The sequence below is a fragment of the Triturus cristatus genome, chromosome 7 (genome assembly GCF_964204655.1).
Source record: "Triturus cristatus chromosome 7, aTriCri1.1, whole genome shotgun sequence".
NCBI lineage: Eukaryota > Metazoa > Chordata > Amphibia > Caudata > Salamandridae > Triturus > Triturus cristatus.
In genome coordinates this window covers 462,542,336-462,560,732 of record NC_140590.1, presented here as the reverse complement: position 1 = coordinate 462,560,732, position 18,397 = coordinate 462,542,336, and the positions used below count along the sequence as shown (strand labels likewise).

Sequence of the window (18,397 nt, the reverse complement as noted above, 5' to 3'; positions counted from 1 at the left end):
TCTTTGAACAGCATTGTTGTTCCCAGGTGGGAAAGTGTACCATTCCTGGAGGTACTGCAATACCTGGTTGATGGGTGGATTGGAAAACAAAATGCGTACCATGGCCCTGTTTATGGATGTGGTCTTTTTAAACCATGCTGCTTATGTTTATTAAGGATATAAGCAATGGACATTGAATCGGTTCCCTTCAGGGCCCTGTAGTCATGTCCTTAACTTTTCAGGTAAAACCACTTGCTGATTTCTTAATAGTGAGTGAGAGATCGTTAAGGTAACCATGTTGTTTCTGCTTTTCACATACTTTACTTAAACTTGCATTCCCTATGAGTGTTTGCTTTTACATTTTTTTTAAAGGCAGCATATTACTCTTATCAAGTGCATAATTTGAATTGAGCCACATCCAAGTGTTTATAGCGGGCACAATTAGGTTGTAGCTGAAGGCAGTGAGAGTTTCTCTTTGTGGGGCAGTATGGTGTTCAGTGGGGGAGAGGATGTGGCACTATGGCCAGAGCTGTCGATTTTGGAACTGGGTTCAGCCTTCATGACCAGTCCACCAGACCACTCTACTGAGGGAGCATATTCCCATGCTAGACCTTACAAGGCCCCACTAGACCTTAGAAGGCTTGATGTCTTAGCACATGCAGGTGTACCCAAATGGTGTCAATTGTGAGTTAACCTTGAAGGCCTGTCCACCACAATCCATACTGAAGTTCATCTCCAGTCTTGCGGGCAGGCCTACGAAGCAGCACACCCTAGAGCAACAATGATCCAGTCACTGTGACTCTGTCACTGAGGTCACATGAACCTTGAGCAGGTTAGGGCGGTGCGAACGGTGGGTCTGCACTGGGTACCTATTTCGGGTGGGTGCGTAGTGTTTGCAAGTATATTATGGTTTTAAAAAAACTTGCTGCCTCCTTCCTGGCCTCCAGCAATTTTCAGAAACAATAAAAATGTCATGATAACTTTGGTGATTAATGTTCTTCCTAGAGAGAGATCTGAGTTTTGTCTAGTGGAAGGGTTGACTTCTGGAAAGGTAGCACAGAGGGTTAATGTGCCTGCTGCAAAGAACATGTACCATGCAGATCACAAAGTGCACTGCTTTAATGGGGGGACCATGATGAATGGTCATTTAATGTCAGCTCTAGATGATGGATCCCTGAACAGTGTCATGTATGTGCATGTTTGCATTGTGCTGAGGGGATTACCAGGTAATTGTTCACGCAGCTCTCTGATGGATGTCACATACGTTTTTTCTGAGTCCTCAGATAATTCATGAAGTCTGTGTGTTCTCTTTTGTACTGCCAGTCACTGCCAGTCACCGGTGTATTCAACTGTGTAGCCTTGGACCGTATCATGTATGTGCATGTAACTTGCATGATCGAGGTAACTATTAGCGGCGAAACTACGTGTCTCTCGTAAGACTTTCAAGTGCTCGCCGACCTTTTAACCCAGCAACCCCCCCCCCCCCAGGGGCGGCAATCTGAGGGATAGCCCCGGGCGCCACAAGCTCTAGCTACGCCTCTGTTTCTGTCTAGAAGGCATACGATCAGCAGGGGCTGTAACCTTGTACATTTTATAAACATCAAACGTTGAACTAAAAATCTTGTTAGAAAAAAAATGTAATCAGTAATAATATTTTAAAAAAGGACGCTAAGGCAGGCACTAACTTAGCACAAAAAAAAAACGTGTTTTAGCATGCTGTAAATTAAAGTGTTTAGAAGCTGCAGTTTAGGGGATTTGCCTGGCTCTACTTTAATATGTGTATACATTTGGCAAAGAACACGTTCATTTGTCATAAATGTATGCCTTGTAGCCAAACAATTAACTAAAGCTTAAACGTTTGCCACTTTATAAACAACTTAGCAGCATAAAGTATGTAAATTGTTATGCTGCATAGGTGAAGTAGTGCCTATTGGATGGTGATATACATGTGTACAATACGTGCTCATTAATTGTTTGACCTTTTTGCTGAGTGTACCAAGTAATCCAGACTGTAAAGATGTTCAGACTATTTGCTCATTAACTTTGTTGTCTCTCTGCTGAGCGCCCCAAGAAATGCGGCCTGTTTTGTTTTTTTGCGCTGACACCAAATTGAGTATAACACTGTAAAAGGGGGCGCAGTCACATGTCCATAAAGCTGGTTACAATACCTGCTCATTCACTCTTTGGCCTCTCTGCTGATCGCACTAAGTGATGCAAAATGCTCTGTTTGCTCATGCAGAGACCATACTGCATATAGCAGTGTATAGGGGAGAGGGCTGGGGGGGAAGCAGTACTAATAACCAAACTGTCCAATTAATTCAAAATTTTAAATAACCGATGATAGCGCATTTGACATAAATTTGTGCCTTGGAGACACACAAACGGCAATGGTGAAACATTTTACACTTTATAAACAATTTAGCAGCATAAAGTATGTACATTGTTATGGTGCATTGGTGAAGCAGTGCCTGTAGGTTGTTGCTGTCAGTGTTAAAAATACCTGCTTATGTACTCCTTGGCATCTTTGCTCAATGTATGCAATGAGCTGGACTGTACATGGGCTCTTACTATTTGCTTATTAACTCTTTGGCCTCTCTGCTGAGTGCACCAAGTGATGCAGACTGTTTTGTTTGCTTACATTGACAACAGATTGAGTATGACACTGTAAAGAGGGGCGCCGTGGGATATCCATATAGCTTATTAGAGTACCTGCTCACTAACACTTTGGCCTCTTTGCTGAGTGCACCAAGTGATGCGGAGTGTAGGTGTTCAAAATATTTGCTCATGAACATATTTGCCTTTGTGCTGAGCGCACCAAAAGATGAGGACTCTTAGCTTATGCTAAGACCAGGCTAAATATAGCATTTATAGGGAGAGGGGGCGCAGTATTAGTGTTGCCAACATTTTAAATACTGAATATTGTACTTAAAGGCACACAATCGTCACTGGCTAAAACGTTTGTCACTTAATAAGAATCACGTGTTTAATGTTAAAACAGTAAACTTTTTGCCTCCTTGCTGAGCGTATGAAGTAATCCGGACTGTAAAGGGGTTCAGACTATTTGCTTATTAACTCTTTGCCTTTTCTGTTAAGCGCACCAAGTGATGGAAATGCTGTGTTTGATTATGCAGAGACCGCACGGCTTATAGCACTGTAAAGGGGGACATAGGGGGAGCAGTACTAGTGGTCAAACTGTCAAATAAACTAAAATTTAAAATAACGGTTGTTCGCGCATTTGACATAAATTTGTGCCTTGTAGGCACATAATTGGCAATGGAGAAACACAGCAGAAAAGCAAGCCTTGTAGTTAACAGCCACAATTCAGCCTTGTTAACATATCCATGGCATTTTATAAACCTGTGAAGGAGTTACCTACCGTGTTAAATGATTTGTGATGTTTACCCAGAGGTCGAAGGGCAGTAAAAACAAGAAGGGCTGGGCGAGAAGGGAGGGGGGAATGCGAGGAACCTGAATACAAGTGACGAAAAAGAGGAGGAGAAGGGAGATGCGAGCAGAGCATCAAAGGGCTGGGTGAGAAGGGAGGGGGGAATGCAAGGAGCAGAGGAGCAGCTGTGCATGTGCACGCCATCGTGCACGCAAGCTCTAGGCCAGCAAAACCATGTGGGTAGCACTTTTGAAAACCCACTTACAAAATGTCTCAAAGAGAGTCTCAGCGAGACCTATTACCCCACTTCTAGTTCCAGCATATGGAGCACCAGCGCTGATCAGAGTGAGACACCTGTCTGCACCACTGCGCTCCTGACGCAACACGCATGCGTCCGCTCTCGTGCCCTAACGGGAAAAATGCCGGCGCGGGCAGAGTGCGGAGCGCAATATGTGAAAGTGCTGCCCTGTACAGTGCCACTTAAAGAACTCGATGAATAACTAAGCACAAGACGTTAAAATGAAGTAGACGCTTATCACGGTTATGAGACAGAAGAAATAAATGTTTGTCGCTCTCATGTTATTTATAACCTTAGTACATGTTATTGTTTGATATTGATTTTATTGGTGATGTTTTTGATTCTTCAAACTACTCTTCCCCCCTGTGTGTTTTCTGTTCGCCTGTAACGTTCCCTTTGTAAAAAAAAAAAAAAAGCCAGTTTCAGTCCGTTTGTCCTTCTTTGGAGCCAAGCTGCAAAGCGCCAACTAGAAGGCGCCTTGGCGTGGCTCATGGAATGCACGAGTCCTTAAGCCACAGCTGAGTACAGCATCACCTCACCTGCCAGGCCACCCTCGGCAAACACAGACGGAACTCTGCTCCGCCGGCCCCTCCTTGACGCTTTGTTTCCGTGTTCAGAGCACCATGGGGACTGGGTGATGCATTCTGTATGACCAGCACAGCGCATACAGACTGAAGATGGAGATGCTGCTGAGAAGAGAGCTGGGCACGGCCGCCCTGGAGGAGACCGGCTACTCCGGACGAGGATGGATCAGCCAGGGAAAATCGTACATCACCGATGCGGGATGGGTCTTCGTGAAGGTGAACCCCAGGGCTGAGGTAACACCCCTTCACTGTTAAAACCCCTTCACTGTTCTCTCTGAGGGGTGTCTGTTGAAAAAAGTGTGCGTAAAGTACCCCGCAGAGGAATTCTTCCTTCCTGTTAGGGGCATAAGTTAACGCACACGCCCGTGCGGCGCAGGGGGCTCCAACCCACTTGTCAAGGGGCCGCAATTCAGCCCAAGTCCAATGTTAGTATATCTGTGAGATATGGTAGACTCAGGGGCCCCTCGTCATATTCTGCAGAGGGGCCCCATCCCTTCTCGTTACTCTACTGCGTCCTGTCTTGGAGCAGTCAGTCTATCTAGTAGGCAACATAAAAGTATTTACATAACTTTTGTAACTCGCTTGAGTCGGCATTTCTTCTGTTTCGGGCGCTTTAAATAACAAGTTAAAATGACTGATTTTATTGTACGTAATTTAGCGACCTCAAGTGAATGGATGGCCGAGTTGGTCTCGTCGGGGTTCAGGCACGCTACTTTAGTTCACTGCATTTTGTCAGCAGCGAACCTTCAAATCACTAAGACATGCACCATCCACCATTTTCTCAAAACTAAGCTCTATATGGGCAGTATTACGAGAATGAAAGCTTGCTGGTCAGTATTCATCGTAACGCGGTGCTGTAACGTAGTTTCCCTTGCAAAGGAAGCCTTGGTGATTTCGTTTCAGTTTCATTTCTGCGACGCAGCGTTACTCAGAAACGAAACTAAGACCGGAATCCTCGACTCAGATCGTCCTTATACGTTTGATGGGTTAGGTTAGTATAGCGCCTCGAAGTCAGGCGAACGGGGGGCGCCCTCACATTGCCAAGTTTTATGTATAACTTGCAAGATACCTGGTAGAGAGCAGGTGGCAAGCATGCACAGTGGCGTAACAAACCTAAGGGGGCCCCCCTGCAAATTTCACAGAGGGCCCCCCCCCCCCACACCCTGGACCCAGTCAGTAGCTTTAAGGACAGGGACTTCACCGCCCGTGCCCAGCCCAGGAGGGGTACCCTGGAGCCCAGGGTCCCTCCGTTCCATAGGTGCTGCAGGGGCTATTGTTACACCAATAGCTACACACCAAGGATTTAAGTGGCTTGTGGGAAAGGTGATGGTGTTACCATGTATTATATGGAATAAAGTACGAGCTGCTGTAGATGATAATGATATTGTAAGTCGCCTTCGGCCTCGTTCCGCTATATCATGGGTGCTCACAAACTGTCTTTCGGGGGCCAAAATTACAGTGTGGTTTGTGGCTGAGGGTTGCACCAGTAGGAGTGGGGTCAGCGGGAGGGGGCGGGGCTAGTGTAAAAAAAATCAAACCCGTTTCAAAACATTAGACAATGCTGTATTTCAAAAGCAGATGTAACTACAAAGAGCACTTTTTGATAATACATTTTTATTAGCAGACAATAGCAATCTTAAGAGGCATTGCATAGCTTCATACACACTTTGACCCCAATTCCATCACAGTCTCTCTCTCCGTCAGTCAGTCTCTCTCCTGGTCAGTCAGTCTCTCTCCTGGTCAGTCAGTCTCTCTCTGTCAGTCTCTCTCTGTCAGTCTCTCTCTCTGGCAGTCAGTCTCTCAGTCAGTCAGTCTATCTCTCTCTCTCTGTCAGTCTCTCTCTCAGTCAGTCAGTCTCTGTCAGTCTTAGTCTCTCTCTGTCCGTCTCTCTCTTTCTGTCAGTCAGTCTCTCTCAGTCAGTCAGTGTCTCTCTCTCTCTCTCTCTCTCTCTCTCTGTCAGTCAGTCAGTCTCTCTGTCAGTTAGTCTCTCTCCCTCTGTCAGTCAGTCTCTCTCAGTCAGTCTCTCTGTCAGTCAGTCAGTCAGTCTCTCTCAGTCAGTCTCTGTCTCTCTCTCTCAGTCAGTCTCTCTCTCAGCCAGTCTCTCTCTACTTCAGTCAGTCAGTCATGCTCTCTGTCAGTCAGTCAGTCTCTCTCTCAGCCAATCAGTCTGTCTGTCAGTCTCTCTCAGTCAGTCTCTTTCTATCTATCAGCCAGTCTCTCTCTCTCAGTCAGTCAGTCTCTCTGTCAGTCCATCGCTCTCTGTCAGTCAGTCTCTCTCAGTCAGTCTCAGTCTCTCTCTCTCTCTCTCAGTCAGTCTCTCTCAGTCAGTCTCTTTCTATCATTCAGTCTCTCTCTCTCTCTGTCAGTCAGTCTCTCTGTCAGTCAGTCTCAGTCTCTCTCTGTCAGTCAGTCAGTCTCTCTCTGTCAGTCTCAGTCAGTCAGTATCTCAGTCAGTCAGTCTCTCTCTCTACTCTCTCTCCACTCTCTGTCTCCACTCTCTCTCTCTCCACTCTCTCTTTCTACTGTCTCTCTCTCCACACTCTCTCCACACTCTCTCTCCACTCTCTCTCTCCACTCTCTCCTCTCTCTCTCACTCTCTCTCTTTCTGTCTCTCTCTTTCTCTCTGCGGGGCCATGGGTACATTACCTGCACGGTCCTGGGGCTGCCAAGGAAAGCCTGCCGAGCTGCTGGCGGCCCGCAGGCCGTACTATGAGTACCACGGTGCTATATGGTCATGGAACTCCTCAGTGAGTTGCAATATCCTTATAATGTATGGCAGGGGCTACTTTATCTCATAAAGTACAGCCACCAGTTTAGCTATGGCCTAATGTATGCCCCCCCTACAATTTGCTTCTAAGGGCACTACAGAAAGTTCCACAAGTGATTTTCTAGACAATGCATACAATAAAAAAAGCATAGAGAAAATAGTGCAGATGCCTGTGATAGTCCACGCAGGCATGGGTAATTGCTGATCTGGGTAATACATTTAAAATACTTGTAATTTAATTACCTTTTCAATTTACCTGCTTGGATTTAAATATATTACGTCCCTACACAACCAGTGCTTAATTTGAGCCGGTGGTTTCCGGTGCTCAACACTGGATCTTAATTTGTTTCCAGTGCTCCGCACCGGCACTTAATTGTTAACACCACACTTAGGACAGTCTGTCACATGGTGGCACTGCTCATCTAATTTAGAGATGAGCAGAACAACGGTTGCTTATAAATACAATATACAATGCAGATTACCAACATCTGCCGCCATAGTAATTCCTTTAGTTTTGGGTACGTCGAATAATCTGAACTGTAGCACTTGCTGGCGAGAGAGATGGCTATTAGTTGTTTTGGCAGCGATGACAGGAGCGAGGGTTGCTGCAAGCTGCAGTGGCCTCCTGGTCAGGGCCCTGGCACTTAATATTTTACAAATTAAGCACTGCACACAACAACTCCCCTTGGGTGCAGAGGACACCATGCCTGCATTTAACTATTTTAAAAAAAGCTATCCCTATCCCCTTAAAGCAGACCATTAACAAAACAAGATCCCTGTGCAAGGCACTACTGTGCTTTTCATTGAGAAAAAAAGGCTGTTGTTGTAGGAGAGCCTTTTGGGGGAGGGGGTCAACGTCCTTAGTGCTCACCTACCACAATCACTCATATGCAATCACCCCTCCACATCCTTCACCACTCATTCAACATTCCAGCTATATTTTGTCCCTCTATTGCCCCTAAGTAGAGTCCTGGTTATGTTTCTGGGGTTGCGCACATACTCTACCTATGGTTGCCACCTAACTGCTTTTATATGGGCATAAACTGTATTTTAATGGCCTGACCAACCGGTACAACAATTAGAAATATCAGATTGGTATTTTTTCCCCTTACTAGTTCATAGTTTAACAGGCATTGTAAGAAGAAAACACTTTAAGTGTGCTCTACACCTGCCTTGGTGACCCCTGACGGACAAAGACAGAAAGGCTATATTCAAATGAATAACAATGATTTCCTATAAAGTTCTATTTCAGAACCATACTTGTGCCTTTGCAGAATGTTAAAGTGTGAACCGATAGCTATATTTGACTGTTGCCATTAAAGGTAGCAACCTTATCTCTGCCCCAATAACTTCTGCTGTGCAGCCTCTTCCCCCTAAAACAAGCAGTGCTCTAAGGAAGACGCTTTCTGTGAGGAGGAGTGGGAGGGGGGTATCTGCTCCTGTAAGGGGCCTATCAGGCTCTGAGTGAAATAGAAACAAAGGTTGTTATTTTGTTTCTCTTCACTTATGAGTCAGACCGTGTCAGCGCAGAGAGACTCAAAGCAGGCTGCAAACTGCATCTGCTTCACAGGAGATGAATGCAAAAACAACAGTTGATGGACAGAATGCAGAACAATGTCATACATTCACCCCAGTACAGAGATCTGGGCCTAAATCCATCGTTTTTTTTGCTCACCATGCCATTCCAGTTTGAACCCAACCATATGCAAAGCAGTCTTGACCCTGTGCCTCATGGGAACAGTCCAGCCCGAACTGCCAAGCCAGGTCCTCCCTACATCCCAGCTTGTCACAGATGTAGTCTGCTCTTTTGTAGGTTATGAGTGGATTTTTGGGGATGTCTTGTCCTATTACTGGATCACACCTGAGGAAGTGCCAATGTTTTTGTAGTACTGTCCTAAGGGTTTCATTTGAAGTGTTGTAAGTGGTGATGAAACGGTATTCTGATTTGTTTTTTATTCTGCATTTGTTTTTGAAGATAAGCGATTCTCTCTGTATCTTCTCTATGCTGTCTCCAACTGAGGTTAAAGTTTTTTTGCTCTAAGCTCGTTGCTGAAATCTCAGTATCATGTCTTCTTTTACTCGTTTGAAACCCGCCTCTGTATTGCATATTCTTCTAGCTCTCAAGTATTCACCACATGGGATCCCAGAAATCTGACTCGTGGGGTTACATTTTTGGGCATGCAGTATGTAAAAATGGGTTTTCTATATAGGGAGGTGATGATTTCCTTTCCCCTGACATCTAGTTTTACATCAAGGAATTCTGCTGTAGTGGTACTGATGCTCTGACTAGTAAACTTAAGGTTCAAATTATTTTCGTTAATTTCGGTCACAAAAGTCTCTGCACTTTTGATGTTTTCTCTCCAAATGACGAAAAAATCATCGATGAATCTGAGCCATGTCACTATCTTGCTATTCCATTTGTCCAGTGGGTGGTGGTTTAAAACCTGGTCTTCCCACTATCCCATGTGCAAATTAGCAAAACTAGGGGCAAAGCAAGTACCCATGACTGCACCTCGTTGTTGCTCAAATATTTCATGGTTGAAAAAGAAAATATTATGTCTTAGACACCAACTCATCATCTCAATTAACATCAGATTGTGCTTATAGAACCTTATGTGCCTCTCCTTCAGAAAGTGTTCAGTTCCTCTCAGGCCATTATTGTGATTTACACTGGTATTTAGTGATTGAACATCAAGCGTCATGAGTATCATGCCGTCCTCCAATTGTATATCGTGTAGGTATCTTAAAAAATCTGTAGTGTCCCTGATATATGACAGAAGTCTTTCTACAAAATGTTTGAGAAAGGTATCTATGAATTTCAATACATTTTCAAACAGGCTCTCCTGCGCTGCAATGATAGGCCTGACTGGAGGTTTCATGGCATCTTTATGTATTTTTGGGATGAGGTAAAACACAGGAAGTCTAGGTTCTATGACTTTCAGGAAACTATGTTCTTCACTGCTAATCAGTCCTTCACTTCTACACTTTAAAAGGAGATTGCTAAAACCTTTTTCCACCTCTTTAAAGTGAGCTTCATTTACTTTTTTATAGTTAGAACTGTCTCTCAAATGGTTGTATGCCTCTACCATGTAGGCTTTATTCGACTTGAGTACTATATTGCCCTCTTTGTCTGAGCTCCTTACTACAACATTATTGTTCTTAGATATCTTTTGTATGGTTTCTTCAAGACCTGAATCAGTATTCTTCAATCTTTCAATTTTGGTGTCCCTCATTTTTCTGATTTCAGTAGTAGCTCTTTCAACACATTTGTCATGGTCATCATTAGTAGTGGGTGGTAAGTTTTTTGATCTAGGTCTCAGGGCTGAGCTCTCCTTCTCCGAGACCCGTATTCCTTCTCTCTTTAATCTCTCTGCTACCACCTCTTGTCCGGCGGTGCTGGAATGAATACCATCTAGTTCCCATAGTTCTTGCATAACATCTATGTCACCCACTACTACATTTTTCTACATTGGACCTGTGTCTACGTTGGCTACTGCTGTGCTACGGGGGGTATTCATTTGTATAGCATGGCCAACTTCAGTTTTCTAACAAATTTAAACAGATCAATTCTTGTTTCTATATAATCAAAGTTTTTTGGTTCACAATAAGATAGTCTCAATGTCAGGTTTTTGTAGTCTTCCTCTGTAAGGGTAATATCGGATAAGTTTATTACCGTCTTAGTAATATCCACTAGTATCTCCTGTTGCTTCTCATCATTTTCCCATTGTTGCCTTCTGCGCTTTATTTTTTCCTTTGGCACCTCTTCTGTTCTTCCTTTTCCTCTGCCTTTTGATCTAGTGCTGCCCCGCCAAGGTCTGTGATTTGTTCTCCAGCCCATCTTTAAAAAATTAAACTTGTCTTGTAATGTGATGTGTCCTCCAACTCTTCTTCCTTCTTCATGGTCGGTATCAGAGGTACTGGCATCACTAGGGAGGGGGTCCTGTTGTACTCTCACTGCGCCCTTAAGCTTTTGTCACCGTGAATTGTCAAAGCGCCTTGCAAATGTGTATATTTGCCCTGTCTCATAATTAATTCTATCACGCGTAAACTTGCGTGACTTTTTCTGGACTATTACATCCTGGACTCTAACCAGTCTGTCTCCCATGGATTTGGTTAAAGATTGGACCAGTACTTGATTCTCATATTTGCCTGTTTTGTCTTCTAAGTCCTTGATTTCACCCAGGATTCTTTCTTTGTCAATCTCAGCATATTTTATCAAAATCCGTATCATGCCAGCTGAGCTATTGGCATTGTGTCCTGCCCCTTTTTCAGCATTTCAGGGTTAGGGTTTTCATAGCTTGTCATAGTCAGAATTGTTAGACCCCTTTGCACTCTACCCACATCCAGATACTTTTGTAGGGACTCACATTCCCACCATTTGGTCAGTTCAGATTTTTTCAGCCTTTCCAGGACTTTGAATTGTATGTAAATGTTATTGTCGCAGGTGGGTGTTCGGCCTTGCCATGTTGATCGTATTTTGCCCTGGTGTGTGGGTAAAGATAGTGGCAGACCTCAGCTGCCTTGCAGCAAACGCCGATGTTGTCCAATCTGTCATCGCTCACCAACTACATTCAATCGCAATCACCGCTCATGTGCAGGGATATGCACTTTGGAGCCGCGCCTCACTCCGCAATACAGAATCGCTCATGGCACCTGAGTCACTCACCTCCGGACAACGGTGCTCCATCGTGGGCGGTCCTATGACAACCCGGCAGGTCCTCTTGCCTTTGGTGCTGTCTCCCTCCAGGTAGCGATGCGGTTTCTGTGCGGGGGCTGACAGGCTGCTTTGCGCATTCCAACGTGGCTTTGCCTTTCGTCACCTGATCTTGGGTGGTGCCTTTCGGTGCGTCTCACCGCCAACACTAAACATAAACACTATCCCTTTCCATGGCTAAAGAATGTTCTGGCACTCACTGCGATGTCTCTCAGATACTTATTCCTCGGGTGAACTTCAGTAACAGCAACGGTCTCTCAGGACGTGTTTCAGTTTTGGTAATGCTATTTATACTCCCATACATATTACAGGGCATGACATTTCAATAGAAAGAGGAAAAGGGTTTTTTCCATGGTTTTTGCATTAATATCACCATAAAATCAAGCTTAAGTGGGCAAAGCATAATTGAAGGCAACACAAAGTAAATATTGCATTAAATAATTTTTTTCAAACAAAAAGATCAACACATCAGCAAACTGTTAGAATGTAACTGGATACGTTCTAATGGTAGTGTACCCATACTAATTTCTGAAGACCAATAAAGATACAAATATATATATATATGTAAACGAAAAAGGTTAAGGGGCCTGCTGTGGCATCAAGCCATGCACACACCGATAATGGCACAGATTGGGGAGGTATTTACTTCAAATCTGCCACCTGGGGCCAGAAAGCCTACTAGACCCCAGGGATTTTTTAAATAAAATGGGGTGAAGGACCCACCCGAGGCATCAGGTCTTACCCCCATCTCTACAAGCCCCAAAAGTTGTTTTTCCCTGGTGAGGATAAAGATTGGGGGAGTTTACCCCTATCTGCCACCGGTGGTGGTGGGTGTCAGAATGCCTACTAGACCCAGTAATCATGTTTTTAAAAATAGATATATATAATGGGGTGGAAGCAGGCCCTCATCATGCCATACTCTCACCCCTAAAGGCCCAAGCGCCTTTCTTCCCTCTCAGGGGGGAACTTTGGAAGATACTCTCCCAGTCGCCTCCCCCCACCCCCCTCTTGAGGGCAGAAAGCCCTCTGAATGTCAGAAAAACAATTATTGGGTGAGGGCTCCTCTGTCCTGGCATCTGGTCACACCCACCCTACTATATCCCATATAGTCTTTCTGCCTCCTTGTGGCCGAGTGCATCCCCATGGCAAGCAAGAGGAAATCTGGTTTCTTTTGAGCATAATTTTGACATATGCGCAGGCAGAGAGAGGGTAATCTAACCTTTTCTCACGTTTCTGTGAGAGAAAGTTCGGAATCTTTAAGATTCAAGACACAAGACCTTAAAAAATGCAAATGTTTTTGACACTCTAAATAGTGGAGACACTTTGCGTTGTCAGACAGGTGTAGTATATACCGCAAACGCCACTGCCTCTAAGATGTAAGTCCATAACGGTAAACACTGAAATTATAAAGACTATTTTATTTAATGTTGTTTATCACTCTGGTGCATGTGCCACTGCTTCATTTTTATGGTATGGCTATGTAGATTTAGCACCAGTGTGTACCTTATTGTACCTTATAAAAATAATATATGATTCTTGCACATCTATTTTTAATTGTAATATATATCTGAGTGTGGATATACTGTATACATACACACACACACACATACACATATATCACTGTGGCAGTCATCATAATGCAGTTATAGTTAGGACCAAGTTAAGTTAGGAGAGATGTTTTGTTTGCTAACAACTTTGGCACCATTTGATAACCCTTCATGAAACAGTAAAAAAAATAAGTTCATCCACATCAGCTCCTTCCTGGAAAGTTTTGGGGTGATCTGTGTAGTGGAGGCCGAGAAAAAGGGGGTATCCCAATATGCAATTTCTCCATGCAGTTTCCATAGAGAAGTTTATGCAGTGCAACAGTCAAAATTCTTATATAGAACTATACCAAATTTGACAAATTGCTAGATCTTTGCCCAAAAAGGGTGCATTTTGTTGTTTGGGGTAAATCCGTACAGTAGAAATTAAGATTAAAAGACAGATATTGACTTTTGGTCTCTCATGAGTTCTTCGGAAGTCCTTTAGGAGTCCCACAGGACCGGGAATTAAAAAAAAATAACGCTTTGTGATTGGCCAAGCAGACTGTTTCTCCTGTTGGTCATTTGGCACAGATTGCTCCACAGGAGCAAGCTTTCTGATTGGTGGGCTGCTACATCGGCAGAAATGTTGCATCTGTCATTACAGGACACGTACAATCGGTCCATGTGTCCCGAAAGTATTTTTTAAAATACCATATAAAGGGGAAGGGTAGAGGTACCCTGACCCTATGACCAGAGAGACCCTCCTGCCCTCCCCCCCCAATGGGCTCACAATTATATTTTTTAAAAAATGAACTCCAAAAATCATTGAAATTCACCAGTTATACCTTTTTGAGCTAACTAGATCTTGTGCTCCCACCATACTCTTCTTATGACCTCACGGACGCATCACTCATATTATGTTCAATTACATCATTGATAACATCTCAGATGACATAATTGATGACAGCACTGGGCATGGTTGGGGCAAGATACATTTACTGGTTTAAAATCTGCATCTCTGGTAGATTTCCGTTATAGCACTACAAAACAAGAGAAGAATGTACATGTTACCTCAGTATCTATGAACATTTTTCAAGAATAAAGTACACGATTGTTTGTGATCTACCAAACGAAAGTCGGGTGGCCTGATACTGATGAGGACATTACAGTTAGAACAACACATAATAATTTACTGAATCTTTCGAAGACATTGACCTCGCCTTTTCGATACAGCTTCCTGTTGTATACATATTTAAAATACTCTCTACCCGTGAATTTAACTTGAATTGCAGTGTCAATCTTGCCAGTTAAACGGAGTGTCTCAAAACTGCAGGATCCTAATACAAGGCAGGTAGCAGTATATTTGTTAAAAATCCTTTTCTGAACATGAGGACTTCTTTGATCCCACTTTTACTGCATTAGTCGAATTATCAAAATATCAAAAACAACCACTTCGCATATCTTAATCTCTGATTCCCCACATTCTGCATGAGCTTCAGGATATTGCATATTAAAAACTGGTGATTTTCAAAGGTTATAGTTAAAAAATACTTTCCTTTATGATGAAAAGAATCCACTCTCAAAAATCTTTCTGGAGACAGCAGTATTAACTACAGGTACCCAAATACCAGACTCGTTGTATGTTTTTAGGCACCATAGGAAGAAAGGATGAGGCATTTAATTCTGTAGACTTTTACGAAGAATTTTTCTTTGTAAGCCCAGAGTAGTTGAGAGCTGTGGGCCATGGGCTACCAGCTAATGACCAGGCTGAACAATCTCTTATAAACCGCCTGTTACAATCTGTTTAACAATATATCATTTTCAAGACGTTCTGCAAGAGATGTATTCGATGCTGTGGTGTATTTTGAGAATCTTCCCAGACTTGATCCAAATGAGAACAGAACTCTGCCCCAACCAAATGCACAGCTGAATGCGCCTATTAGGCAGTCGTTTCTTTCGAACCACAATTCTCCATGTATAATGAATATTCACCATATTTACAACGTACTGACTGAACGTATAATCAACAATGTTAGTCTCGCCACACGGGGAGTAGTGCTTGCCAATTTTCAAGATTTCTAATGATCATGCCGGGCCATCCGAACCTCTTAGCAAAAATACGAATGATGCAAAATCGTCAGAGGCAGTGTTGTTTATTTTAAAAAACCCAATGCATTTCGGGCAACTGGGTGCCCTTCGTCAGGGGTCACTATAATAACAAAATAAAAGAGCAGATATTACCATATTACACTTCTTGTTTCATCAAATATTAATCAATAAATGTATTGATAATTGAAATGCTCAACATCATTTATCATGCTTAATAATGAATGCTTGCTACTACGAAAAAGTGCCTGAAAACTAAGAAAAAACTGAATTCTGAAACTCTCAACCCATAGTGTGGTTTACTCTCAATCGCACAGCTCCTAAACTTGACCATCTGCTTACATTATATTAGCGTGTCACCATTCGATTTTGCGTGTGTATACTCTGCTTGTTGATGTTACACCCACCTGCCCTACTGAACTGTAATGCTCGCAATGTCTCATTCACCCAAGCCTCATTTATCATTACCAACTTCCTACAATCCCACCTCTATCTACTTACATACACCCCCTTACATACACCCCCTTACATACACCTATCCAGTCCCGCTCAAAACTTAGCACACTCAGTGTTGTAACAAACTAACTATCCACATATTTCAAAACCCCTTTCACACTGCACGTGACGAACCCATCCCTTTCTACCATCTATCATGACTCATCCAATCTTACTCACCCAACCATGCATTCACATAACTAAAATCTCTGCACTGCCATCGCACCGTTCCTTACCTGCCAAAACCGTTACCACGCAAACATCCTTAGCTCTCCTCTCCTTTCTGGTAACAAACCTCCCACCTTCCCACCCGTCATTTATACCTGTGTGATTAAGCATGATAAATGATGTTGAGCATTTCAATTATCAATACATTTATTGATTAATATTTGATGAAACAAGAAGTGTAATATGGTAATATCTGCTCTTTTATTTTGTTATTATAGTGACCCCTGACGAAGGGCACCCAGTTGCCCGAAATGCATTGGGTTTTTTAAAATAAACAACACTGCCTCTGACGATTTTGCATCATTCGTGGTTTTTGCTAAGAGGTTCGGATGGCCCGTCATGATCATTAGAAATCTTGAAAATTGGCAAGCACTACTCCCCGTGTGGCGAGACTAACATTGTTGATTATACGTTCAGTCAGTACATTGTAAATATGGTGAATATTCATTATACATGGAGAATTGTGGTTCGAAAGAAACGACTGCCTAATAGGCGCATTCAGCTGTGCATTTGGTTGGGGCAGAGTTCTGTTCTCATTTGGATCATGTTTAGTACTTGGTGCTGTTTGGGCATGGCACCATACCACATAGCACGCACTCAGTTGAATAATGGACAAATTGTGAGAAAAAAAGAAGGAAATAATGCAGGTGTGCATCCCTATCCTATTGAAATCTTCCCAGACTGTCATAAAGTAAAGCCAATGCTTAATTTGTGCTGGTGTTTTACAGGCACATATGTATGAGACACCATCACATGGTTGTACTAGTGGAGCACAAAACTATTTATTATAGCTTGAAAAAAATGATAAAACTCGAACTTAAACCTGCAGTTAAAAAGTGACGTGGGTCGTGCCAGCTGCAATGTATCAGTGAGTAATACACTGGGCAACGGCATTTAAAGTTTTGCCAAATTAAGCACTGAGTAAAGCAGAAATTAAACACCTTGGTATTTTAAGATTAGTGAGTCTCATTGTTCGAGGGAGAGAGAGAGAGAGAATGTGTATTGGCCCTTGAAGAGTACTCGTTAAAGTCATTAGAAAAAAATGTTAAGTACTGAACATTAACCACACCAGTGTCAATATGTCTGGCTGCAAGCAGTGCGGAGTTACACAACAGATGGGAAGTAGCACTAGAGATGTCTATGTTATTTAGAGCACACACTAATGCTCATCTTGAAATACTCCACAAGTCGGAGAACTGGATTTGTGTCAAAAGTACTTCAAGTGAGCGTTAAAGTTCTACTAGTGAGCACGCAAAGGAATATAAGTCGACTTTCTCCATGAAGATTAGTGGGTTCTCCCACAAAGACATGTTGCGAAAATTGAGATCAATCCGTGTGTATTACAATATAAGGTTTCGGATAGACTGTCTAAAAAACTATAGGTTTTACAGGCTGTTCAGAAGGGGAATTCATAATATTTGACAACAGGTCCTGCATAAGCAGCAGTAGCAGCGCATGGTTTTATTACTTGCAAGTACAGTTTTTCGGAATAAATGCCTATATATCTAAATAGAGTTTTCAATTCTCTAATTGTCTTTCCTCATCTGATGCAGATTGAGGCCATTCAAAGCAAAAAGTGCCCTACGATAAATAAACGTGACGAGCTAAACTAAAGTAAATCCGTATCTTGGGGGCCTTATTTAGAGTTTTGAGGATGTGGGACATCAGTCAAAAAGCATCAGATGTCCGTTCTGCCCCATTTAAAGTGTTTAGGTCCTCTGTGCACTCAAATTAGAATGGACATGACAATGTCCCACATCTTCCAAATTCTAAATAAACCCGTACTTTCTTGTTACAGATCCTAGCGACATATGATACAAACCATAACTCGGACTGTGTACTGGGTAAAATAGACTAGAAAGGACTATTCATGTCTAGAGATAGCAGACTTTAGTCTGCAGGGCTGTCTAGGAGTTCTCCTCCAGGATCCATACATCCTAGCCCTAGCTATCTTGCGGAGCAGTGGGCATGAGAACCAAATGTTAATCTCAGCAGCCAAGCAGGTACTTCGGCTAGAATTTGGAAACCACTGTCTTCTAGGTCACTCGAGAACCCCCAGCAAACGCCTTATGCATCTACCACTTACCAGATATATCTTGCTCCCGCTGTGCTGTGCAAGGTGCAGTTCGGATATATCTGACCTAAATGAAGTGTCTTTGTTGCCCTACCAGAACTTTATTTAAATAAGGACTACATTCCCCGTCACTCATCACTTGCAGGGCAACAGAAGGTCGTCGCAGCAGAGGAGTTACGACTCTGCAGCTACGTCGGAATGCACATGACATTTTAGTACATACATATACTGTCCCTTTATT

General features: G+C 43.0%; 1 protein-coding gene across 2 annotated transcripts in view; it reads left to right on the top strand.

Annotated features, from left to right (window-relative positions):
- Positions 1–4,262: 4,262 nt before the first annotated feature.
- LOC146809929 (ketosamine-3-kinase-like) overlaps positions 4,263–18,397 on the top strand; it is a 308,807-nt gene continuing 294,672 nt past the window's right edge. Inside the window, exon 1 of one of the 2 annotated variants that reach the window (XM_085616790.1) lies at positions 4,263–4,480. In XM_085616790.1, coding sequence (XP_085472916.1) covers positions 4,340–4,480 — 141 coding nt within the window. In that variant the 5' untranslated portion in view covers positions 4,263–4,339. The remainder of the gene's footprint in view (positions 4,481–18,397) is intronic. The other variant, XM_085616789.1, reaches the window with a different exon arrangement.